The sequence below is a fragment of the Sminthopsis crassicaudata genome, chromosome 3, assembly GCF_048593235.1.
Source record: "Sminthopsis crassicaudata isolate SCR6 chromosome 3, ASM4859323v1, whole genome shotgun sequence".
Taxonomy (NCBI): domain Eukaryota; kingdom Metazoa; phylum Chordata; class Mammalia; order Dasyuromorphia; family Dasyuridae; genus Sminthopsis; species Sminthopsis crassicaudata.
Genome location: NC_133619.1, coordinates 330,746,337 through 330,773,517, shown reverse-complemented (window position 1 = coordinate 330,773,517; position 27,181 = coordinate 330,746,337). Strand labels below are relative to the sequence as shown.

The window sequence follows — 27,181 nt, the reverse complement described above, 5'->3', positions numbered from 1 at the left end:
TATCCATGGAGTCTCAGTTTAAAAAAAAAAAAAAAAAAATGAAACCAAGAACAAATTCTTCCTTGTTTTGTGAAAAAATGTCACTATTGTGAAATAATCAGCAACTATGTTTTGCTTAGGAGGGGCTGCTAGATGGTGGATAGAGAAAAGTACCTGAAGTCAGGATGACATCTTCCCAAGTTCAAAACTAGTCTCAGACACTTACAAGCTGTGTGATCCTTACCCTTATCCCTAATTGCCTCAGTTTCCTCATCAGTTGCCTAAGATGAACTGGAGGAGAAAATGGCACACCATGCTAGTATTTTGCCAATAAAGCACCAAAAAGGGTCATAAAGATGTTAGATATGACTGAAAAATGATGGATGGGATTGCAGAAGCCATCCATTCAAGACCTCTGCTTTACAAATGAAAAAAATAGACTTTGGAGAAGTTAGGGAAGGTTACACAGTGAGAAGGTGACAAAGCCAAAGTTAGATCCTCTGACCCCAAATCTAGTCATTGTGTTTCTTGTATATGACACCTAACACCAAATATTTCTTGATTTCCTCTCCTCTTCCCTCTGCCCAATTTTTAGGTAGAAAAAAAAAAATATATATATATATATATATTATATTTGTTCATGTATCCACTGGACCACCTAGCTGCCCCTTGTTTTTTAAAATTAACATAATAATAACATTCCCTTAGCATATGAATATATTTGAAAATTCAGCCCAACCTAATTTTGCATAACAGATTTTTTTCAGATCAGTGTTTCATTGTGTCTGTTCTCTTTTCCCTTAGCTCCAGTGGTCATCTTTATAAAGTTAATGATCAAAACAATCTTATTAATGTTATTTTCTTTTTAAATTCCAGTATAGACTTTACTCTGAGTCTGTATTTACTCATTAAAGATTTCAAAAAATATTTTATTAATTCATTTTTCTTGTTTCTTTTTAAAATTTTTTCTTTTATTTTTTCTGCTGAGGCAATTGGGGTTAAGTGACTTGCCCAGGGTCACAGAGCTTGAAGTGTTAAGTGTCTGAGGCCAGATTTGAACTCAGGTCCTCCTTGCTTCAAGGCTGGTGCTCTATCCACTGCACCACCTAGCCGCCCCTTGTTTTTTTAAATTAACATAATAATAACATTCCCTTAGCATAGCTGGACAATGTGAGATCTGTCAAAGTCGAGAGAATTATTTGCTACTTCCTCCTTCTGTGAGTATATCTATGGTTAATGACAATGACAATCTTTGAGAAGGTACTATCTGTAAAGCTAACAACCATCTTGTTATGAAATACTTACAGGTACACTTCTATTTAAGGGATTCCACATAATTGCTTTTAATTGACTTCTGCAATTTTAATCTCACAATCATTTTTCATACTCTCTCCTTAAGAAGTTGGGGGGGGGGAACATCCTCACATCTTTCTCTAGGTAGATGAATTCCAAATTACACCATTAATCCTGACCTTCCACCTAAGGTCTTGTCATATTTCCAACACTGAACATTTTTAGGACTGTTCTATTGTTATCTCAAGCTCAACACATCCATATTAATATTCTTGGACTTTTGTGATAGATCACCATCCAGGCTATTTTAGACACTTAATAAATTCTTGTTGATTTTTTGACTTGCCGCCTCTTTATCAACTCTGACCATTTTGGACACTAAACCATACATGGTCTTTGATTATTTATTGGTCCTTAGGAAACCTGCCTGCTGACTAAGACTTGATCATAAGATAACAGATTTCAAGTTATAAAGGGCTACAGAAATCATTGATTTCCATATGAAAACAGAAGTCTAGAGAAGTTAGTAAATTTGTCAAAGCTCATATAAGTGAATTGAATGGAAGAGGAGGCATTTAACACAGGTTTTCTAACTCCATTTTAATTGTACCATGTGAGCAGGTCCAACTAGACCTTAAATCTGGAGCCGGAAAGAAATAATACCTAGCATTTACATAAGTATTTTAAAATTTGGGAAATGCTTTACATGGGTTTTGTCATTTAATCTTCACAACTCTGTTATGTGGTTGCTATAATCACCATTTTATACATAATGGATACTGAGGAGCAGTTAAGGTTAAGTGACTTATCCAGAGTCACATAGCTAGTGTCTGAGGCTGAATTTGAATCTAGATCCTCCTGATTCCTAAATTCTTCACTTTATCTACTATCAATTTGCCCCAAGGCTGTCACAGAGAAAGTTCAAAAATCATAACATTAAATAAAAGTGCAAACATTTATATATGAAATCTGAATAATGTGTTACCTTCCTGGTGATAGAGTTTAACAATTAAGGAAAAAACCACATTGTAATTCATCCATATAGAGGATGTTGATCAATGATGATTGCTTTCTTTCTATTCATTTCTAGAATCTAAAGATTGAATGGAAATGACAGTCTTTGATCTTGGATATGAATGAAAATACATACATTATTTCCATCTTCTTTCCCTCCCTCTAGCCTCCCTCTAACTATCCTAATAATGAGAAAGTTTTTATGATTTACACACATTTTCCCATTTAGAAATGGAAACATTTTAACCTTAAATCCATTCCTTTTAATGCTTCTCTTAGGTCTTATGTTTGAATGTCAAATGTTCTGTTCAGCTTTGATCTTTCCATCAAGAATACTTGAAAGTCCTCTTTTTCATTTAATATTCATTTTCTTCTCCCTCCAACCTTGACAAGATTATTCTCAGTTTTACTGAATATGTTATTCTGGGTTGTAATTCTTTATCTCCTGGAATATCACATTTTAATTCCTCCATTCTTTAATATGGTAGTTGCTAAAAAAATATTATGACTCCATGGTATTTGAATGGTTTCTTTCTGGCTACTTACAATATTTCTTTTGGGAGCTTTGGAATTTGACTATAATAATTCTGGGAGTTTTATCTTGGAATATCTTTCAGAGGGTGATAGGTAGATTCTTTCAGCTTCTGTTTTGTCTTCTGGTTTTAAGATATAGAGGTAGTTTTCCTCTATATTTCCATGAAATATGATGTCTAGACCCTTCTTTAATCATGACTTTCAGGAAGTCCAAAAATTTTATTCTCCATATCAATTATTTCTCCAATAAGCTTTCACATTTTCTTCTTTTTTTTTCATTTGTTGAATGTTTTGTTGTTTCTTAGTAAATCAAAGTCAAAGTCAAAGAAGTCAAAGAACTATTTTCTTCACTTTCCATTTAATCAATTTTTAAAGTTATTATTTTTGGTAGTTTTTGTTGCTCTTTATTCTTGTTATTGTTGTGGTTTTTACCAAGCTGTTATTTATCTTTTCATAATTTCCTTGATTCTCATTTCTTTCTTAAGTTTTCCTCTACTACTCTTATTTGGTTTCTAAAAATCTTTTTTTATTTTTTACTTTTTTCTTTAGCTCTTCTAGAAATGCCTTTTAGACATGTTCAATCTGCATTTTTTTTCTTTTAGGTTTTGCTTGTAGCTGTTTCCACATTATTGTCTTCCTCTAAGCTTTTGTATCTTGATTTTTCCTCTTACCATCAGGTTCTTTTTGTTTATTTGCTCACTTTTCCAGCTTATTTCTTAACTTTAAACTTCATGTTAAAGTAGGGCTCTGCTCACCTGCTGGGGGGACACTGTCCCAAATTTTAGGTTTTTCAAGCCTGCTGTTTTCACAGTTAATTCTGGGAGTTTTAAAGTTTTCAGTGCTTCCAGATTCAAGGAAAAATATAGTCCCTACTCTCCTAGTCTGTGCTTTGGTTCTTACCTAGAAAAGGGTGCCTGCTTTTTGCAGTCAAAAATGTAAATACTCCTTTCTACTCTGAGACTTCATCCAGGGCCGCTTGTTCAGCCATAAACTCTCCTCTCTGCCCTGAAACTGAAATGGGGAACTAGGTATGTAAAATAAAGTTGCTCAACTGTGCCTAGTGCTAGCACAGGGGTTCCCTGTAATCTCTTTCTGACCAGCTGTCTGATCCTCTACCGTCTCTGAGCTGAGAGCTCCTGAGGCTGCTGCTCCTGCTCTCACCTCCAAGGTCCACACCTGGTTGCTGAAGGGTATATCATAGGCCAGCTCCACCTTAGTGTCATGTCTCCTTCTGTCCTCTGAAGTTGTTTAGGGCAGGAAAACATGTCTTCCCAGGACCTTTTTAGGGGCTATGACTCTCTGGAATTCAACTTAATGAATTATTTTAAAGTTGGTTGAAGGGGAATGTTGGGAGAGCTTGATTGTAGGGCTTCCTCTATTCCCACCTCAAATACACATAAAATGTTTAGTAAATGTGTGAATTTAATGGCTATGGACTTTAAAAATTCTTATTAAGTAATACCTAGGGAGTAAAAATGACTGGACCAAGCATTCTTATGCATTTTTCTCTTCCCTAAAGCTCCATGCAAAGTTTTCTCTGCACAAATTATCTCTATATAGGACCTTTTCAGTGGTTATCATACCTCTGGAATGTGGTTTCCAAGATGGACCAGCTGATCGTTTCATTTACAGGAGTAAATAGAAGGATCTTTTGGTTACAAGAAGGTCATTGCCCTTCTACAAGTAGGCAATAGTTTCTAGGTTGAAAGAAGATTCATGCTTCATCTGAATTTGTTTCCATTGAAAGACTTGCTAGTCCATTCGATGTTTTGTTCATTTTACAGGCTTCATGGAACAGCAGAATCTACAAATTGGCATTGGGAGTGATGACTTAAAAATCTTGAAAAGCTATGAATCTTTGTTCAATGATGTTATCAATAAGAAGTTTCAATGTACCTCTTACCTGGAAAGTCCTATGGCTCCTGCCAAGATATTCAGAACAATGTTGTCTTCCCAGATAGAACTGTCTGTCTGGAAAGATAATCTCACCAATCATGGAGGCTTAGTGGCGGAGGGGAAAGACAAAATTAAGAGAGGGCCAATTGGTAAAATTGTTGTGAGAGGAGACGGCCAGTTTTCCCGCTCTCAGATTACCCAGGTTGTCAAACTAAAGCATTGGGTGTTAGATACACAAACATTCAACTTAAAGCAGAGATTCTAAATATATTGGAAGATGTAATCAATGAACCTTCTGGCATAAAGACAGTAGCAATCTCTGAATTCAGCTCTGGGATTCAGGGTTTACCTCTGGAAGTGTGTATAGACATTATAGTAAATACCATTGTGACTTTTCCTTGTTATCAAAAAAGCAACATCTTAAAACATCGTTGGTACAGCATTAAACTACTAATTCTGAAATTTATAGACCAACTTTTCATAGGTATATAGGGACAAGACTAGGGGGAAATGAGAAGTGTTGATCTATGAATAATAACTTTAAATTTCTCAAGAGATATAATAGCCAGACATATGGTCTAACAAGTGGTAAATATCAATCCAAAGGGTTCCAATAGTTGTGGAACAGAGTTAGGGGAATTCCATCAAAGCCTTTGACTTTCTCAGTGGTCATCATCTCCCCCCTGAAATTAGCTTTCATTGGGTTCCTTGCCAGCAGCAGCCACTGGATTGACTTTTTACAAGAGATAATATGTCCTAAAAGAAATTCACTTGGTGAGCAATATGGAAAGCACTGCGGATGCATTTAAAATAAGCTGTGAAAAATTTCTGAGTGGAAACATACTAGCAGCCCCACTTTTATCTTCCATTACCCTCAACATCCAGATTATGGAGGGAGACATTGAGAAACAAAAGGTAAATCTGGGAATCCTCAAACACCCTCTTCTTTTCTGGTCTATTAGTGAGCAATCATTTTTGAACCTCTATTTGCAAAGCCCCTACTAAACTAGTGAAAATACAAAGGAAGTAGAAGTATTAGTTCCTTTCTAGAGATATTTACTGTATACAAGATGGGTACAGTAAGGGAAAACAAGCACATTAATAGGAAACAGCAAGAGAATAGTGCCCCCAAAAAATAGAAAATAAAAGTGTCAACTTAATATATATACGTAAAAGGCATAAAGAAAGAATTAAATTAAGACTAGCTAATGAAAAAAGTATCAGAGAAGTGACAAGACTATTTGGTGTTATATTTTCCCAGTTGTTTCAATCAGACTTTACAATTCTATTCATATAATTTTTGAGTTTGTCTTGGCAAGTAGACTTCAAAATATTTTATATTGTCTACAATTATATTAAATGGAATCTCTCTTTATATCTCTCATCTCATCTCAGGAGACAAGTTATTATGGGATTAGTCAGAATAAATCGGAGCTGCAGAGTCATACTGAACTCAATGATTTAGAGGGTTTTCCTGGAAGAGGGGAAGAGAGTCTGTCTAGTGAGTAACCTGCCCAGAAGAGATATTGTGCCTTATGAGTAATAATCTCAGCTGAGCAACCTATCCAGCATAGATGCCAGATCCAGTGGTGGACTTAGTGAAGACTCCATAGAAGAAAAGGACTTTGAAATCCTAAAATTGTGGAAAGAGAAAAGCTGTTAAGACTCTCTGGTTTCGAAGGTGTGAATTACCTTGATTCTCTATACATTTTTCTCCCTACCACTCTAAGCTTGTGTCTGCCTTTTGTGCAGATATTGTGCTTTTGTAGAAGGGTAAGCCTCAGGAGTAGGATTGTTGATAGGTTTTGCAATTACCATTTCTGCTACACTATTTGAGTAAATATCTTTAGAAAAGGCAAATTGAGTCTACTAGCTGATTACTATGGGAAATACACTGGTGAGGACTAAAGAGCTGCTTCAATAGTAGTAGTAGCCACCGATAGGATTAGTCCTAAAATGAAAAAAAAAAAAAAAAAAAGAGGAAGTTTCCAAAAAATCATTTCCTTCAGGGATATTTCTTTGTTTTTTAACTATCCCCTTCTCTTTCATTTCTCAAATTAGAAAAAATTAGAAACATCATATTATGATTTAAAAATAAAAGAATGATGAATAAAATATTTAGGGTGTATTGTTCTTCCTGACTCTATCATTTAATAATTGATTGACCCTGAACAAAGCACTCCATTATTTTGAGCCTCATCAGTCAACTAACATCTATAAAATGCCTACCATGTGTCAGATATTAGACTAAGCAAAGAATTCAAAAAAAGAAAAAAAAAAGGTATTTGCTTTTAAGAAGCTGACAATCTAATGAGAGAGATCATATGCAGAGAATTATGTACAAAGGAGATATACACAGGATAAAGTTTCAAAGGTAAGGCAGTAAGATTAAAGAGAACTGAGAAGGGTTTCTCCAAGTCAATAAGCATTTCTTAAGTGTTTGCTATATATCAGGCACTGTCCTAAGTACCAGGGATACAAAGAAATGCAGAATATAGTCCCCACTCTCCAGTGGAAGAGACAATATGTACAAACAAGTTCTATATAGGATAAATTGGGATTAATTAATAGAGGGAAGGCACCTTAGCAGAAACTTGAAGGAAATCTGGGAAGCCAGGAGGCTGTGATGCAAAGAAGCAGAATTCCAGACACAGGAGACAGGTAGTAAAAACACTGAGTTACAAGATGGAATGTTTTGCATAGAGAAAAGTAAAGTGGCCAGTGTCACTTGATGGCAGAATACACAGAAAGAAATGAGACACAAGAAGACAGTAAAAGTGAAAGGAAGTCAGGTTATGAAAGGCTTTAAAAGCCAAATTACAATTTTATATTTTATTCTGAGGTAATAGGGAGCCACTGGACTTGAGTAAATTGCTGATGTGGTCAGATCTTCACTTCACAAAGATCAGATTGACAGCTGAGTGCAAAACAGATGAGTGAAGAAATACTTGAGACAAAGAGACCGAGCAGCAGGTTATTGCAGCGGTCCAAGCATGTGGTGATGACTTTCACTAGGGTGGTAGCAGTGTAAGAAGAGATCATAAATGAAAAATTCTTGGAAGGAACAAAGGACAAGACCTGGCAACTAATTAGATACCAGGGTGGAAAGAGAGAGGGAAGAGATAATGATGATATCTATGTTGCAAATCTAGGTGACTGGGAGGTTGGTGAAGACCTTTATAGTGATAAGAGTTATAAAAAGAGAAAGGATGGGAGGAGAGAATATGAGATGTTTTGGACATGTTGAGTTTAAGATGTGTACAAGGTGAGTATACAGTCTGTGATGTCTGAAAAACTGTTGGTAATTCATGACTGGAGTGAGGAAGAGAGGTTAGGGCTGGACAATCTGTGAGTGCTCTGCTTTCTACATATATATATATATATGAAACTTACAATATATACATATATACATACATACAGATATAATGTGCGCCATCCATATATAATGCATGTATATAATATATTAAACATATCACATATATATTATATGTGATGTGTGTGTGAAGTTCGAAGATTTTCACATTTTCACTTCTTGGTGTGCTTTTCTGGTCCTGGAAAAAACATAGTGAGAAATGAAAATGTAAAAATCTTTGTATATGAAAGCTAGACAGCTAGGAGGCACAGTGAGTGATTAGAGCACTGGGTCTAGAGTCAGGAAGATCTGAATTCAAATATTGTTTTAAAAATTTATAAAACCTGGGCAAGTCATTTAGTCTTTGTCAGTTTCTTCATCTGTGAAATGGGAATAAAAGTACCTACTTACTTGAATTGTTGTAAGAATTGAGATAAGATATTTGTAAGATGTCCTTAACAGCCTTTTCTAATGTTTGGTGGGTATATTCTTTTCCTTTTGACCAGATGAGAGTGAAAAGAAGCATTAGTTTTCATTTACTTTTTTTTTTTTTTTTTTTTTTTTTTTTTTTTGAGGTTGGGGTTAAGTGACTTGCCCAGAGTCACACAGCTAGGAAGTGCTAAGTGTCTGAGACCAGATTTGAACTCGGGTCCTTCTGAATTCAGGGCTGGCGCTCTATCCACTGCGCCACCTAACTGCCCCAGTTTTCATTTACTTTTACAGATAAGCACCCTTCCCACCTCCCACTCGGGCCCAAGATATGGAACAAGTATTGTGGAGTGGTTGTTCAGTTATGCCCCTTTCTTTGTGACTCCATTTGGAATTTTCGTAATTTGCCATTCCCTTCTCCAGCTCATTTTACAAATGAGAAAACTGAGGCAAACAGGATTAAGGGACTGACCCAAAGTCATAGAGCTAATGTCGAAGGCCAGATGTGAGTTTCCTGGCACTGGTTGGCATGTTATTTCATGCAACACTTAGTCATCCCATTGTGTTGTGCAGTTAGAAAGAGAGCTAAATGCTGGGAGGTGTTGTCAGAAAACCACAACAAACTTTAAGTTTCACCTGCATTATTAACATTTCCTCTATCACTAAATCTAGACAACCAACTAAAGAAACAACAAACAAAAATAAAGTTGTCTTCTGTATTGTTTGCCAATTTTGATACTGGAAATTCTGAACTGTTTCAGCTGTCTCCACATCCCTGGTTAGCTAAAATCTGACTTTCTGCCTTTGAATCCTGACTGTGTTCCTTAATCCTTTTCGATTTTGAATGAGTCACCTAACCTATATAAGACTCAGTTTCCTCTTTTGTAAATTTGTAAATTGCTGGATCATATCAGGATTTCTTAACTTTTTTTTTCTTTCATGAAACTCTTCGGCAAAGTTGATCCCTTCTCAGAATAATGTTTTTATTTACATAAAATAAAATATGAAGGATGACAAAGAAAGGCAACTATGTTAAAATAGTTACCCCCCCCCTTTTTTTTTTTTCCAATAAGAGTTTCTTGAGTCCCAGAGAAATCTCTAGACACCAGGTTTGGAACTTTTAGAATAAATGACTTCGAAGTTAATTTCCAAATAAAAGCAAGAACATGAAATTCGAGATTTGGAGATAAAAAGTGATCTGTGTTCCCATCCCTCTGATGTCAGTCGAAGGATAACTATTTGCTGGATGAGAAGGAATCCAGCTCTAAAGATACCTTTTTTTTTCTTTTTTAAAGGAAGAAAAAACAAATTGGTGCTTTTCCTCGCTTCTAGGAAACTGGAAATGTTACAGCCCTACAGCCCCCACCCCCAGGGAGAATAGCCACCCAGGTTAAAGAGCTAGAATCCCCCAAAAGAGCTGGGGGCTGGGCATGGTGCAAGAGAAACAAACGTTTGGTTTTTTCCTCTCTCTCTCCACCCTCGCCTCGAAGAGGCTGAGAATAGGAAGGGCTTTTTCAGGAAGCGAAACTGAAAGTTTTCAGGCTGTCTCTGAAGAGGGTCGAGATAGCGCCGTTTCCTCTCCCCTCTCTCTGCTCCCCAGTTACCCTCTCCTAAGCCCAGAACAGACATCGCAGCCCCAGCTCCTCCGCTCACAAGTACGCCTCGATGGCCACTGACTCCGCTGTCCACAGCCCGCAGTACCGGGTTCTGGTGCGGGTGCCCGAGAACTGTTCTGGACTGGAGAAGAAACTGCAAAAATATTTCCAGAGTCCGCGGAAGTCCGGGGGAGGCGAGTGCTCGGTCAAAGCCGGCCCCACCGAAGGCACTTACTGGGTAGAATTTCTGGAAAAACAAGGTGAGGAGAGGGGGATTGAGGGGAGTCGCTGAACCGAGACCAGCGACGAAGAGATGGAGAGAACTGGGAGGGGGCACCAGAGTGAAACCCTACCTGAGTCAGGAGAAGGGGCACTGGGCAACAGGGTTTGAGTTAATAATGATGGTAAAAGCTTGCATTTCTCTAAATCCTACTATGTTCCAGGAACTGTGCTAAACTTACAAATATTTCCTTATTTAATCCTCACAAAAACAGACAAAAAAAAAAAAAAAACCTGTCAAGGAGGTGCTTTTATTAAACTCGTTTTACAATTAAGGAAATTGAGGGAGATGGTGATTAAGTGACTAGCTCAGGATCACACAATCTAGTAAGTGTCTGAAGCTTCATTTGAACTCAGATCTTCCTGACTCCACATTTACATATCCCTTGCTGCATTCCAAGATTCCGACAGTCTCTAAGACCAAGATGAGTTTGGGGAGCTGAGAGCAGAGCACAGATTTCTTTCAGTTCTAAAAGTGATCGATCCCATGCTTGAGGGAATCTTTGGTTTTCTAATAAATTCTCATATTAAATGTTGAGGGAACTTATTCTGAAACTCAATTATTTACCTTTCCTTTTTTTGTTTTTCTAAGCCAAGGACAGAGTGATAGCAAAGGGAAATCACACTGTGGAGATCAGTCCTTCATCACATGTGAAAGTCTTCCTAGAAACAAATGAAAACCCAGGAGAGAAGAACACTTTGGAGATAATAAACCAGCTTCCCTCCCAGTCTCAGTCGCCCCCAAAGAAATTTCTAGATGAGACGCTCCCAGAAGAAGGTGCTTGTAGTTCTTCTGATTCCTTCATTGAAAAGGTGAGGGGGAAGGGCAGAGGGTGATCAAAGAATCTCTTTTCATTCACCTCACCTAGAAATGTCTTTCTTTCTTTACAACATTAATATTTTACCAAGTTTGTATTAACTTAAATAATTTACAAAAATCCCTCTCCTTTTCCCTCTCTCTTCTGTCTTTTGTCTTTGTTTCTCTTCCTCCTCCCAATCAAGTAAGTATGAATATTTTAGGTTGCGGCTTCTCAGACATGGGAAATAGTAAGAGTCAAATAATAGCAAAATGAATTTTTGGATGCATTTGTCAGTTTTGCTAAGTTACCTTTTTTTCTCCTTTGTTATAAGGGATTACAATCTAAGTAGGGCAGAAGGGAGGGAGGTATTGGGAAATCAAAATGATATAAAAATAAGGTTATCAGTAATTTCATTTTTAGTTTTTTTTAAAGGTGGTAGATACAAAAAGGGCATGGTCAAAGGACTTAGATTCAAACCCTTCCCCTAACATTTACTATTTTCAAGACCTTAATTTATCTGGTCCTCAGTCATCTCATCTACATAATGAGAGATATTATAAGCTAGATCTGTAAGGTCTTTTTCAATTCTAAATTTATGGTCTTATGATTTTGTTTAATACCTCTATTGAATCAGGTTATTTTTGCCTTGATAAACCTGCATAAAGCTTCCTTATCATCTCTCTGCCCTAACACATATCATAATTAATTTCAGTGTGCAAAATAAATTATAACCTGAAAGTGAAGAAGTCTGGTCAGAGGTTCCTTCTGGCTGATTCCTTTTCGTGATACCATAGGAAATCTGGCATCTAACGCACACTGTATTCCAAATTCCTTACAATTCTTCTAGGTATGATGGCGTATTGATCTTGATGTTAGTTCAGTAGTCAAAAGTAGACTTCAAGAATCAAAGCCTAACACTAACTTGCTGGCTAAGACACCATAGAACAGCCAGCATTTAGGAAAACAGACTGAGGATTATTATCATAGTCACCATCACTATCATCATGCTTATTTCTCAGATGATGGAACCAAGGTTTAGGGAGTTGACATGACTGATCTAAGGCACATAACTGGTTGGTAGCAAAATGTAGCCCAGGGCTTAGTATCTTGATTCTGGAACATTACCAGGATTATCCCCTCTTCTCCCAAACCCCATGACTTATTTAAGTGCATTATCATTAGTATGGCTACTAAGACATGTAAGTAGAATCCCAAATGAAGCACAAAATCAAGTTAGTTTCTTGTCAACCCTGGCAGTGGGAGGAGTCAAGGATAGAATTGGTTACAGCTCTAATTCTGTAAAGTCTAGGTATCTTAAAAAGAAAAGAAACACTTATAGCCTTATGATTTTATTTGGTTTTTGTAAGTTTCAGATATTTTGTCATGTGGAGGCCCAGCTGAATTTCAGCCTTTCCAAGGAACAAAGGGAGAAAATTATTAACCTCTGCCCAAATCTCAAAATTGAGCAAGACTATGATGGAACTGAGAAATTGAGTGGTAACTTCCAAGATATTGAAAAAGTTAATCAATTCTTAAGTAAGATGATTCTGAAAAATGGCCAGAAAGATTTCCTGAGTGCAGCCTCAGCAAGAAAAATCGAGAAAATGAAACCAAATGACTGGGACAGTCCTATCCTTCCTTCAGACTCCAAACACAGAATGGAAGAGTCAAACTACATCTCAGTACCTTCACATTTGTATGAGTATTTTAAACATGTCTTTGCTGCAACTCTGGATAGAATAGAAAAAGAGCACAAAGTACATATCAAAAGTACTTTGGCATATCCTACAGGCAATGTTTGTTTAGATTTTGAGACAAGCAAGTCTGGGGACAGAACAGCAGCTCAAGAAGCTTTTACCAGAGCATTTCAGAAGGAAATACAGAATGTGACCTGTCAGAGTGTTCATTTCACAGATAATGAGCTGGCTCTTGAAGTCCAAAGCAGACTGACCAACGTATTTAAAAACCTCTATGTTAAAGCTGAAGAAACAACCTTAATTCTTCAGGGAAACACAAGGGATATTTTAGAAGCTAAACTTTTCATTGAAGGAAACTTTTCCCACAAAAAACCAATGGAAATAACTGTTTCCCATAACATGATGAAGTATGAAATTGAGGTAGATACTGCTGATTTACATCTTCTGTGCCAAGAAATCACAGAAATAGAGAAAAAATTTGACACAATAGTGGAATTTGTGAATATACCCCAAACTGGGAAAACCTTCATTGTATTTAAACCAAAAGACAAAAGCCTAGACCTCTCTGCACATGCTTATGAATATTTCATTGATTTCTTTCAGATGTTCTCAACTCAGATTGTCAAAGAGGTAGTTATTCTAAAACCTTTAAACAAAGAGAAAAAATATTCATCTAAAAAGACATTCTTTAAAGACTTTGAAAAGAAGCACCCCCATGTAAACTTGGAATGGAACAAACAAGAATTGACATTGACTGGTTTGCCCAAGTATCTTGCAGAAGCAATGAAATATATAGAGAGATATTTTAGTATTGAAGGTCCTACTCAGCAGAGACCAGCTCTCTCCTTTGGAAAGAATTGGAATAAAGACCCCAAATCCATTTGGGACAAAAATGGTGATGATTTCAAGGCAATCCTTCCTTCCAAGGGATTGCCTAGCTGTGGGGACTTAGAAAAAGAGAAGGAGAAAGAGGAAAACTGTGTCATCTGTCTGGAAATCATTCAACACAAAGAAGTCCTTTCAAAGTGCAAGCATGAGTTCTGTGGTCCTTGTATCAGAGAAGCCATGAAACATAAGCCAGTGTGTCCTATATGCCAGACTTCCTATGGCATCGTGAAAGGAAATCAGCCACATGGAACAATGAACGTATCTCAAAGGTCTTCTTCACTTCCAGGTTATAATTCATGCGGCACAATTGAGATTGTCTATGATATGAAGGGAGGCATACAAACGGTAAGGAAAGGTTGGGTTGATTGTGGGAAGTTTTGTGCAGGTCTATCATGCTATAAAGTATGAAATTGGTGTGGTCTCTCCATCAGCAATTTTTGAAGTATTTCATATATCTAAGTGGCACTTCTGTTGTACTTTAAGGTTTGCAAGCACTTTACAAATAATATCTCATTTGACCCTTACAACAATCAAGAGAAGTAGGTAATATGTCCTTTTTATAGATAATAAAAATGAGACAGAGACAGCTACACAGCTAGTAACCATCTGAGGAATTTATTGAGCCCAAGACTTTCTGACTCCTGCCAATCCACATGGTTAGGAGGTTCATGGATGTATTTGTATGTGTGTGTGTATACATGCATAGACATGCATAATTATTAGTACCCAAAACATAAATTAGCTATAGATATAGAGAAGCAGTATGACATTGTGGACAGAGAATCCATCTTGGAGCCAAGAGGACCTGGGTTCAAGTCCCATTCTAATATATACTAATTGTGTGAGCCTGTGCAAGGCACATTATTTTTCAGTAGTCTAAGCAACTCCCCTTTTTTGAACTATTTTTATTTTTTTTAAATAACAGCTTTTTATTTTCAAAATATATCCAAAGATAGTTTTCAACATTTTCCTTTGCAAAACTTTGTGTTCCAAGTTTTTTTCTCTCTTTTCCCCCCATCCCCTTCCCTAGACATCCAATAATTCAATATAGGTTAAACAGGTACAATTCTTCTACACATATTTCCACATTTATCATGCTGCACAAGAAATATCAGATCCAAAAGGAAAAAATGAGAAAAAAAAGCAAGCTAAAGGTGAAAATACTATGGTTTGATCCACATTCAGACCCTATGTCCCCTTTCTGGATACAGATAGCTTTCTCCATTACAAGTGTATTGGAACTGGCCTGAGTCATCTCATTGTTGAAAAGAGCCATGTCCATCAGAAATGATCACATATAATCTTCTTGTTGCTGTATACAATGTTCTCTTGGTTCTACTTACTTTGCTTAGTGTCAGTTCATGTAAGTCTTTTCAGGCCTTTCTGAAATCATTCTGCTGATGGGCAACTCTTTAAGGTTATGATTTGCAGAGAATGTGCCAGCCTGAGTTAGGAGAGGGCATTTCCTCATGGGGTAGTTTTCTGTACCATTGGAATCAGAGACTACTTCCTATCCTTAGGTAAAGATACAGATAAATTGGCTCAGTCATTTTAGTGGACAGAAGTAAGATTTGGCAAGCAGAAATCAGTGCCCAGATGCAAAAACCTAGGGCTTGAAACTTCATACCTTGAATATCCAACAATTCTTCAGCACACTTTTCCTTCATGTTTTTTGAAACTTTGTGTTGGATTTCAGTATTTTGATTACCTAGGGATTTTTGTATCTTTTAAAATCTATTCTTCACACTGTTATAAATTAATAGAAAACCTTATACAAAATGTTTGTGGGACAGGCCCTGCTAATGCCATTAAGACTAGAAGCTATTTTCTCCCTAGTTTTCATCTCCCTACTTCCCATATTCTTCAAGGTTGTTTAGATCTCTATCTGTCTCTCCCTCAAATAGTGATCAAAATAGGAACAAGGAATGTAATGATATGAAAGTTATACAAGTCTAAGTTGGAGTGAAGTTGGGCTTTGAGATGGAGGTATGGGAATAAGGATGTGTTAAAAATGGAAGAATAGACAGAATGTGAGATTTCATTTCAACAAACATAAATGAGTGAATGAAAAAGTATTAAGTACTTACTGGGTGCCAAGAGTTGTGCTACATTCATTTATTTGGTACTTTCTTTGTACAATAATAAGACAAGACAAAGACTTAGGATACTACCCTTACATATACAAAGTATATTTTGGGTAAAGATGGAAAGAAGCTGATAATTCCCATTTCCATGACCTAATGTTTGATTTCCCTGCCTCAAATCTTTAATCAATCCTCCATTAGCAAACAAATTGACCTTCCCAAAAAGGTCTATTCATGTCTTCTCTCTACTCAATAAACTTGGAAGGGTAAGACTTTAATTTTTAATTACACAACTGCAGATGTGGGTGTCCTATCAAATAGAAACTCCTGGAATTAATGTTTATCATCTTTTTTATACCCAAATACAAGTTCCTCCCTTGATGCCTCATTGGCTGAGTACCAGAGCTCACAACCTGTCAAGAATGTGTAATTCCTCCTATGTGAGTGTGAATCTCCATTCCTGACTATGTCATCACTCCTCACCTGGCATTCACCTTATTTAAAAGTAGTTCAATCCTTACTTCAATTCCCTATTGGCTGAGTACTATCCTATCTGAAGAGTCTAATTCTCCCCATGTGAATCTAGGTATCCTTCTTTGATTGAATAATTACATCTTCTCCCCCAGGTGTAAATGGTTCTCCCCCTTTAATTCTTAATCTAAATTTCCACCCTGGTTACATCATCCTTTTCTTTTCATAAATCTGAATTTCTCGCCCCTGATTGCATTTTCCCTTTTTATTTTTTTCCCTTGTTCCCTGTCCTATCCTTCTAATCCTTAGGTTTCAATTTTCTAATTTAAGTTTCATTTCTCTGTATTTCCCAAATTCAGTTTTCATAATTGTAGATAAACCTCCATCCAATTCTTAGACCACTAATTATTCTAGAGAGAGAGCTCAGATTTGCAGGAAATATTTTTTTTAATTTTTTTTATTATATATATATATATTTTTTTATAATATTATCCCTTGTATTCATTTTTCCAAATTACCCCCCCTCCCTTTATTCCCTCCCCCCGACGACAGGCAATACCATACATTTTACATGTGTTACAATATAGTCTAGGTACAATACATGTGTGTGAATATCATTTTCTTGTTGCACAATAAACATTAGAATCCGAAGGTACATGCAACCTGGGCAGACAGATATTAGTGCTAACAATTTACATTCACTTCCCAGTGTTTCTTCTCTGGGTGTAGCTACCTCTGTCCATCATTGATCAACTGGAAGTGAGTTGGATCTTCTTTATGTTGAAGATTTCCACTTCCATCAGAATACATCCTCATACAGTATTGTTGTTGAAGTGTACAGTGATCTTCTGGTTCTGCTCATTTCACTCTGCATCAGTTGATGTAAGTCTCTCCAAGCCCCTCTGTATTCCTCCTGCTGGTCATTTCTTACAGAGCAATAATATTCCATAACCTTCATATACCACAATTTACCCAACCATTCTCCAACCGATGGACATCCATTCATCTTCCAGTTTCTAGCTACAACAAAAAGAGCTGCCACAAACATTTTGGCACATATATGTTTCTTTCCGCTCTTTAGTATTTCTTTGGGATATAATCCCAGTAGTAGCGCTGCTGGGTCAAAGGGTATGCACAGTTTGATAACTTTTTGGGCATAATTCCAGATTGCTCTCCAGAATGGCTGGATTCTTTCGCAACTCCACCAGCAATGTATTAGTGTCCCAGTTTCCCCACATCCCCTCTAACATTCATCATTATTTGTTCCTGTCATCTTAGCCAATCTGACAGGTGTGTAGTGGTATCTCAGAGTTGTCTTAATTTGCATTTCTCTGATCAGTAGTGATTTGGAACACTCTTTCATGTGAGTGGATATAGTTTCAATTTCTTCCTCTGAGAATTGTCTGTTCATATCCTTTGACCATTTATCAATTGGAGAATGGTTCGGTTTCTTATAAATTAGGGTCAGTTCTCTATATATTTTGGAAATGAGACCTTTGTCAGAACCTTTGTTTTTAAAAATATTTTCCCAATTTGTTACTTCCCTTCTAATCTTGTTTGCATTAGTATTGTTTGCACAGAAACTTTTTAGTTTGATGTAATCAAAATCTTCTATTTTGTGATCAATAATGATCTCTAGTTCTCCTCTGGTCATAAATTCCTTCCTCCTCCACAGGTCTGAGAGTTAGATTATCCTCTATTCCTCTAATCTATTTATTATCTCCCTCTTTATGCCTAAATCATGGACCCATTTTGATCTTATCTTGGTATATGGTGTTAAGTGTGGATCCATATCTAATTTCTGCCATACTAATTTCCAGTTTTCTCAACAGATTTTTCCGAATAATGAATTTTTATCCCTAATGTTGGAATCTTTGGGTTTGTCAAAGATTAGATTGCTATAGATGTACCCTTTTTTGTCCTTTGTATCTAATCTGTTCCACTGATCTACCGGTCTATTTCTTAGCCAATACCAAATGGTTTTGGTGACTGCTGCTATATAATATAGCTTTAGATCAGGTACACTTAGACCACCTTCCTCTGAGTTTTTTTTCATTAGTTCCCTTGCAATTTTCGACCTTTTATTCTTCCATATGAATTTTGTTGTTATTTTTTCTAGGTCATTAAAATAGTTTCTTGGGAGTCTGATTGGTATAGCACTAAATAAATAGATTAGTTTGGGGAGTATTGTCATCTTTATTATATTCGCTCGGCCTATCCAAGAGCACTGAATGTCTTTCCAATTATTTAAATCTGATTTTATTTTTGTGGCAAGTGTTTTGTAATTTTTCTCATATAATTCCTTGCAGGAAATATTAAGGAGACTTTCAATAGATAGATCTCTGCATAACTGAATTGTCTGTTCTAATACACTGTGCTATCTCTTACTTTTCCTTTCTTCCCATATTCATAAATCTCAATGGACTGAGGAAATATGATTTTATCCCATTTTATTGACAGGGAAATTGAAGCCTGGAAGGACAATGTTATTTATCCTAAGGCCCCATCCACTAGAGTTCCTTAGAAGGAGACTGGGAAGTATTTATTTGGGATGAAAATCTGAGTTGGTTCCAAGAATTTTCAGTTTCATTTGTTCATTCATTAGGAAGTCAGTCTTTAAACTTGATGAGTCAAAATGTAATTTTTCCTTTATAACCTATGACCTATGGAGCATGCACTGAGACAATATCTAATTAGTTAGGTTCTTTTGAACAGAAAATGTTCCTTATTTATGTGCCCTCCATTGTCTTGCACTATGCTTTGTACACAGTAGGCATTTGATAAATGTTTGTTAAATTGAATTGAATTTTACAGTTATTTGTGCCATAGCAAGGACTTTCACAGTGAGAACTACCTTATATAAAAATAAGTAGTAGAGAGTTAGATGCTGAGACTAAAATCTGATTCAAGTCCAGCTTCTGACCCAAACTAACTGTGTAACCTACCCTGAGCAAGTCACAACCTCTTACTATCTCCAGCCAACTTTTTGAAGACAATAATCAGAACAGGTACTATGTAGATCTTGTCTTGTAGAGCTAGTTTTCATTCTTTCCTCATACCACCACCATAGGATCAATATATCAGTGAAATTACAAACCTATTATTAAAACAAAAGAAAACATTGGGTTTCTTTCCACAAGTGCTATACCTTTGTACAGAAATTTGTAAATTTACACATTTTTTCCTTCTTTATTTTTGCTTGACTTCTCCACATAGGAAGATCATCCTCACCCAGGAACACCCTACAGTGGAACACAGCGGATGGCTTATTTGCCAAATAATGAAGAAGGACGACAGGTTTTGAAACTCCTCGAAAGAGCTTTTGAACAAAAGTTGATTTTCACAATAGGAGAGTCTCGGACATTAGGAATGAAAGATGTGATCACTTGGAATGATATACACCATAAAACTCAACTGTTTGGTGGACCAGAAAAGTAAGGGGTATTTCCCTTTTTAAAAAAATTTAAGATTTGTTTTCTTTGTTTTCATATGATATTTGCTTTCTTTACCTCCTCTCTTACAAAGCAAGCCTTCTGAACAAAAATTTCAAAAAACATTAAAGTTTACCAAGACCAACCTACACTTTGACTAGACTTGATAGCATATACATTTCATGCTCAAATTGTGTCCATTTCCCCCAGTCTTTCCAGAAAATGGAAATAGGTACATATTCTCTTCTCTCCTTTAGTTTTTGCTTGGTTAATTAATTGTAATTAATGATATAGAAATTTATACAGAAAATTCATTTTCATTTTATTCAGATCTTTTTCACTGTATATATTCTTTTTATATCCTGTTTATTTCAGTCTTCAATACTTCATACATATTTCTCCATATTCTCTCAATCCCTCATATTTACTTTTTTTTCCTTATATGACAATAATATTCCATTACATTCAAGACATTTCCTTTTGAATTACATTGGTTTTTAAAGCAAATGTAGACATTATAAAACTTACAAGCATGATGGTCTGGGATACAAACCTGTATTTATCGGAGTGGAATTGGGTACAGTAGTGTCTTTAGAAGACAAAAGTATAATCTCAAGAGAGATCTTTCAGAAATAAGTACAATAAAACAGTGATTTCACACATTATACAATCAGAAAAACTGTCTCATTTCTCTGAAAGACTACCATGGACAGATCCAAAGAATTAAATTAAATGAATTCATGTTACTATAGAAGAAGGTATTTTAGTGGTATGCTATGGGATATGTCCCTGGTTCTGTTTTCTTTAATTTTTTAAACTAATGAATGAGATAAAAGAATAGAAGACATGGTTACCAAATTTGCAGATGACACAAAGCTGGTAGAGATAATAAATTTTGGGTGGCATGGAACAGTGGCACTAGCTTTTGAGTAAGGGGATCTGGCTTCAAATCCTATTTCTATCAATGACTACCTGGATTTCTTTGGACAGGTTACTTAACACTCTTTAGACTTTAGCTTCCTCTCTTGTAAATTGAAAGGAATGAACTGGATCAGTAGCTCTCAAAGTGTGGCCCAGAGAATCCTGGGAGTCTTGGAAACTCTTTCAGAGGATCTACAAATGCAAAATTAGTTTTTATTTCTAATATAGTAAATATCTATAAATATAATTCACATAGAAACTTTTTGGAAAGGTCCTCACTAATTTTTAATAGTATAAAGATATTGAGAGCCATCAGGCTCTCTCTAATGAGTCTAATGAACCATTGACTAGATGATTTTCAAGGTCTCTTTCAGCTCTTAATCTATGACCATATAGTAGGCTATCTTATGGATGGCTTAGAAGATTGGGCCACATATTTATAAAGATGAAATCTAGTATGGATAAATGTAGTTTTAATTTGGGTTCTAGAAATAAGAGATGTATGTGCAAGAAAAAGATATATAATGACTTATGCAGAAATGTGGATATACCCAATCTATGTCAAAATGTTTATCTTCTTAGTGGGGGTGGCAAGGGGAGAGAGGAAGAGAATACAGAACTTAAAATTTGAAAAAAAAAAAAAAGAATATTAACATTTACTAGAGCTATATGGTAACCTCTTCAGGCTTTGTTTGAATCCTCTGCACTAATCCTGGGTATCCCATTTTAGAAAGGATGTGGAGAAGTTATAGTGCATCCAATGAGAAAAATGAAGATTGATTAAAAATCTTCAGATCTGAAGAAAAGGGGTTGGAAGAAAGGATGGGGTAGCTTCCTTTAAGTATTTGAAGAGTTATCAGTTGAAAGAGGGAGTCTCTGATTCTAAACATCTTTATTTCTTTGCAGCTTTGGTTACCCCGATCCCCACTATCTGGAACGAGTCAAGCAGGAACTGAAAGCAAAAGGGATTGAGTAAGAGTGCTGACTTTAAAAGTACCTTGAGGGCTGAATTTGCAAAAGCTGTGGCCGTGGAAAAGAATCCAAGCAATCATTACAACATTAGTAGATAGTCATTTAGAGAAAAATTAAAGAATGTGAGAAGAAATTAGTTTGTTTAGGGGTAAGTGGGATAAACTGCTAATCTTCTAACCTGTGTAATTTCTTGGAGGTTTAACTTTTTATTAGACAAACTGAGAGTCTGGCAGGATGTCAAAGTTGTTGTAGTGAGAACACTGAGTGTATCAGTTGTTGCTTTCCTGCCTGTCTCCATTTTGCTGTCACCAGGATGCTGGAATTAAGAAATAATCCACTGTACTGCTTGCAGAGTACAGTGCAGAAGGTGATGATTGGCCTTCAGATACATTTACATTATTTGTGGTAAGTTGTTGCTGACCTCAAAGCTCACCAGACCTTTTAACTGGAAGGGTAGCCAAATACATTAAAAAGATTGGAAGACATCTTGAAGAAAATTATAGTCTCCAAATACATATATGAGCCCTTCACTTCAGAAAGAAACTAATCATCCTTTGCTCTGGCAAATTTAATGTAAAATGAAGAGTGGGGAAAGATATTTTTCTCTTCAATAAAGTCCAATGGCTTCCAAACACTTTCAAGAACAAATAGCCTCTGTGATTGTTAGTCTGATTTCCTTGATGTTCCTCACCTGAGAAATTCCATTTCTCCTGATGGTGCATTTTCACTGGATATTTCCCCCACTCTGCCATGCCTGGAATTCTTTCCCCCCTTATTTCCACTTACTGGCTTGTTTCAAGTCCTACCTAAAATTCTACTTTTTACATGAAGCCTTTCCCTAACCCCTTTAATACTAGTGCCTTTCCTCTCTGGATTCTCTCCAATTTATCCTGTATTTGGCCTATTTGTACATAGTCGCTTGCATATTGATTGCATATATGAGTTATTTGAAAGAAGATATTATCTTTTGTCTTTTTTTTTGTATCCTCAGCATTTAGCATAGTCCCTAGCACATAGTAGACACTTACTAAATGCTTGTTGATTATCTGATTATGGGCAGACTCATTAATCTGAGAATCAGAGTTTCCAGATTCATAGGCAACTGTTATTGGCTTTTGTGTTATCCTGGGTCCTTGCATTCTTAGTTTACCTTCTGGGATGCATCTTGAGGCAATTGCTCTGTTTGGTTAACCTTAGTGAGACCACATCCATATCCAAGTAGTTTCTAATTTTTACTTTCCATAAAGTTTTCTGCTCAGTTTGCCATTTTTAGGTGCCCCCTCAAAAGTGTAGTTGTAGAGCAACAGTTAAAATGCTCACATTTCCAAATGAGTCCAACTTTTCTATTTGCTACAAAACAGAAATATTCCATTCAGATCTTAGATTCTGGACTCTGTGGCATTCGTTGGAGAATGAAAAAGAACCTATGATACAGAGAGGTTCCTTCACCAGTTACAAAGAGATTATTGGTGATAATGCAACAACTTATTGCCCCAGGGCAGAAGGTTAAAGATCTTTAGTTGGCACTTTTCTAAATAACTCATTTGGATCTGATTCTATCCTTGTATTAGAGAAGACATGATTTAATGGCTATGTCAGATGCTTCTAATAAAGGAAAAGTTGTGTAATGATCACACTGGTATCTTGCTTTTAAAATAGGGATTGGTTTCATTTACTGTATTTCTCTCCCCAATCACTCTTAAAACCTGTGATGCAGAAGGCAAAAGAGAATCAAGCCAGTGTTTAGGGACCTCTTTTAGCACACCAACCAGAATCTCATTGACCATTCAGTTCCCTGTTGCTGTTTAAAGTCAGTTCTGGTTGACTGGCATTTCCTCTTCCCCAAGGTTAGCAAACTTCTGCCTCTCCAAATTCCTAGGATGTGGTCACCATTTGTCAAAATGAAAATCCCTTTCCTGTCCTTTTTTGATAGTCTTATCTCCAACTCACTCAATTCTGTCTATAACTCTTCCTTCTCTTAACTTTGGAACCTCCATTTTATGATTATCAGACTGCTTTTTGCTAAAACCTTTGCTTTCACACTCTTTTTAAATTCATAGAACATCAGAACTCTGCAGCTCACCTTGTCTCTGGCAATTCTCTTCAATACTGGATTATTTCTTCATGCACAATCCGCGAGGATGAACTGACATACTCCTTGCTGGCCAGTGATGCGTTTAGACTCTCTCTGCACTCAGCAACTTTCTTGTATTCTTGTTTCCAGATTGTGGTTGTCCTATGCTGGCCTATTGCTCATCAATCTATCCTGAATTTTCATTGACTTCATTTATTTTAACAATATCTTCATTTCTGCTATTCATTTCTGAATATATTCCTCTTCCCTCTCCTCCCCAGTCAGTGATAACCCATTTAAATTAAGAAAGAAAGAAGGAAAAAAGCAATCCAGCAGAAGTAACCAATAAATCTACAGAGTCTGATAGTATATATTGTATTCCACATCTAAAGTCTAAAAAGAAGGGAGGGAACTATATTCTCAACTAACTTAACACTAATACCATTATATATCTTCAACTCTGTCAGAGACAGTTACTCAATTTATCATTAATTTATATCTAAGTCATCATAACTAAGAGAAGTGTTTGACCGGGCATATATAAAAGAAACTTTTTGTGCTGAATCAGTCTAAGTGATTCCATTTTTAATTTAGATTTTGAGGATTAGGGGGCAGCTAGGTGGTGCAGTGGATAGAGCGCCAGCCTTGAATTCAGGAGGACCCAAGTTCAAATGTGGTCTCAGACACTTAACACTTCCTAGCTTTGTGACCCTGGGCAAATCACTTAACCCCAGCCTCAGGAAAAAGAAAAAAAAAAGATTTTGAGGATTAGCTTAGTGGATAGAATATTGGGTCTAGAGTGAGGAAGGCCTGAGTTCAAATCTAGCTGTAGACATTTACTAGCTGTGTGAACCTGGACAAACCACCCTGTTTGCCTTATTATGCTGGAGAAGGAAATGACAAATAACTTTGCCAAGAAAATTTCATGGATGGTATGGCCCAGTGAGACTGGACTGAACAACAATAGCATGGCAGCTATCCTGCTTAAGATGGCAAAACCCATGCTCCCCTATCCTCCTCCTTCAAAATTGTATATACTTGGGGGGGGGAGATGAGATAGCACTAATCACACCTCATTGAATTGTATACTATAGGGGCAACAAGATAGTGCAGTAGATAGAACATCAGCCCTGAAGTCAGGAGAACCAGAGTTCAAATTCAGCTTCAGACACTTAAAATTTACTAGCTGGGTGACCCTGGCTAAGTCATTTAACCCCAAATGCCCTGCAAAAGAGAAAAAATAACCTCTATGAATGTAAGAAATGATGCACAGGCTGATTTCAGAAGAGGATGAAAAGATTTATATGAATTGATGCTGAGTGAAGTGAGCAGAACCAAAAGAACATTGTACATATTTTGTACATTGTACAAACAGCAAGAGTGTGTATTGATCAACTATGACAGAGTTAGCTCTTCTTAGCAATACAGTGATCCAAGACTAATCCAATAGACTTTCCATGGAAAATGTCATCTGCATCCAGAGAGAGAACTATGGATATTGTATGAGAATGGAAACATACTATTTTTTGTTTGCTTTTTTTTGTGTGTGATTTTTTCCCTTTTGTTCTGGTTTTTCTTTCACAACATGATAAATATGGAAATATATTTAACGTAATTGTGCACATATAACCTATATCAGATTGCTTGCTGTCTTAGGGAGAAGATAAGTAAAAGAGGGAAGGAGAAAAAATTTGGAAAACAAAATCTTACAAAAATGAATGTTGAAATTCCAATTATTTGTAACTGAAAAAATACTATTGAGAGAAAAAAATATACCTATCAGAATTGTCTTTTCCTTATGTGGAAATTGTTTAATCCTATTAAAGCGGCTCACAGTTTGAATTCCCCACATACTCTATAGTGTTGCCTTTATTACCTATAATAAACACCTTTTGTCTTAATTTCTTTTAGTTTGTTATTAATCAGGACAAGACTCAAATGAAGATTTCTATTAACAGTCTCCTTTGTGGGATGAAGGGAAACAGGTACATTAATGAATTGTTGGTGGAGTAGTGAATTGATTTAGCTATTCTGGAGAACAATCTGGAATTAAACCCAAAGAGCTATAAAATGACATTTCTTATGATCCACCAATACCACCCCTTACTCTCCCTTCCTCCTTTCATTCTTCCCTCCCCCCATTCCTCTCTTCCTCCGTTAAAGAGGGCTGGACCTCTGAAAATGTGTACTTGAATCCAGAACCTCAGGGTACTTAAGGCTTAGTATCTACTCAATGAGAGATAATGGTTCTATAAACATATACTTAGATGATATAGTGATGGCTCTCCTCTTGATTGGCCCCTGCAGAACGTGTGGTGGTGAGGTAATCATAGGGAAGAATTGGAGGGCTGAGGGAGAGGGTCAGACTCTGTCTGCCTGAGCACTTTCAGCAGGGAAGACTCCAAACTCCAGACTCCAGAATCCAGGATCCATCTTTGACCAGCCATGTAGCAGATTCCCTGCCTCCTTCACTTCTCCTGCTAAAGGCCAAGGGCTTTCACTGATCCTGGCTCTGACTAATCCCGAGGCCCTCCACAAAGCTAGCTTGGACATTATACTCTATCGCATCCTCTCTCTCTTCCTCCTTCCCATTCGCCTTCCCTTCCTTCCTCCCTCCTAACCTTCCACCCTCCCTTTCTTCTTTCCTCCCTCTCATCCCTCCCTCCCTCCTTCCCTAGACTTTGAGATTTTTAAGAGTATTTTTATAGTTTTTTTTTATATGAAAAATACTATGTGTTGAATCTCTGAAAGAATGAGAGGGGAAATGTAACAAACAGTGGTGATGTTAAACAACAAAAAAATTAATTAAAAAAATGTAGATCCTCACATTTATTTAATACCTTACCATTTTGAAATATATTACTCATAATAATTTGGCAAAGTAAGTGGTACAAGTATTAGGAGCTCCATTTTACAGATGAGAGCCATCTCAAATAAAAAAGAATTCAGCATAGTCCGTGGCAGACTTGGATTAACAGCCAGATCTCCTGACTTTATGACCTGTTATTTCTCTGCAGTGCCTTCTGCTGTCTACCAATATGGTCTAGCAACCTTTAGTCTAAGGATCCCCTGCTAAAGACTTAGTTCTTGAGAACGCAATATTTTTCAAGTAGATAGTTCAGTGTTTTCATCAATTAGTTCCCAATGCTGTTATACCAGATTGCCTCTAGTCTGGCAATGAATGTATTTGGAAGGAAAATAATAAGTTCAAGTAAAAAAAAAATGTAAAGTGACTGACAACTTGAATTTAAATTCAAAGTAAAGTTGAGGATTATTTTCTATAAAAAGAAGAAAATTCATAAATACAACACCTTGATGCAATAAGTAATTTTTAAAGGATGAAGTTTTTATTTGAAAAAATTTTTTTATCTTTTGACAAAGACATGTAACTTTATTGATATATTCAACAAGGGTTCTCGTGAATGGAGTCATTGCAGAGGTTGTTTTGGTTGCTTGGATTAGAAAATCTCAT

General features: G+C 36.4%; 1 protein-coding gene across 3 annotated transcripts; it reads left to right on the top strand.

The window, feature by feature from the left end:
• The first annotated feature begins 9,988 nt into the window (after nt 1–9,988).
• Nucleotides 9,989–25,558, top strand: DTX3L (deltex E3 ubiquitin ligase 3L). Of its 3 annotated transcripts, none has more exons than XM_074301385.1 (5): nt 9,998–10,352; nt 10,964–11,184; nt 12,545–14,101; nt 19,528–19,745; nt 21,570–25,558. In XM_074301385.1, exons 1-5 carry the CDS (start codon nt 10,163–10,165, stop codon nt 21,637–21,639), a joined length of 2,256 nt encoding a protein of 751 aa, XP_074157486.1. In that variant the 5' UTR covers nt 9,998–10,162; the 3' UTR covers nt 21,640–25,558. The 3 variants fall into 3 exon arrangements, with proteins under 3 accessions (XP_074157487.1, XP_074157486.1, XP_074157485.1); XM_074301384.1 differs by having other exon boundaries at nt 10,000–10,352; nt 12,539–14,101; XM_074301386.1 differs by lacking the exon at nt 21,570–25,558 and having other exon boundaries at nt 9,989–10,352; nt 12,539–14,101; nt 19,528–19,749.
• The last annotated feature ends 1,623 nt before the right edge of the window (nt 25,559–27,181 follow it).

Coding starts and splice junctions, on each gene's coding strand:
- DTX3L (XM_074301384.1), top strand. CDS start 10,163: ATGGCCACTGACTCCGCTGTCCACAGCCCGCAGTACCGGGTTCTGGTG. Junction 11,185..12,538: donor CTGATTCCTTCATTGAAAAG/GTGAGGGGGAAG, acceptor GGTTTTTGTAAG/TTTCAGATATTTTGTCATGT. Junction 14,102..19,527: donor TGAAGGGAGGCATACAAACG/GTAAGGAAAGGT, acceptor TTCTCCACATAG/GAAGATCATCCTCACCCAGG.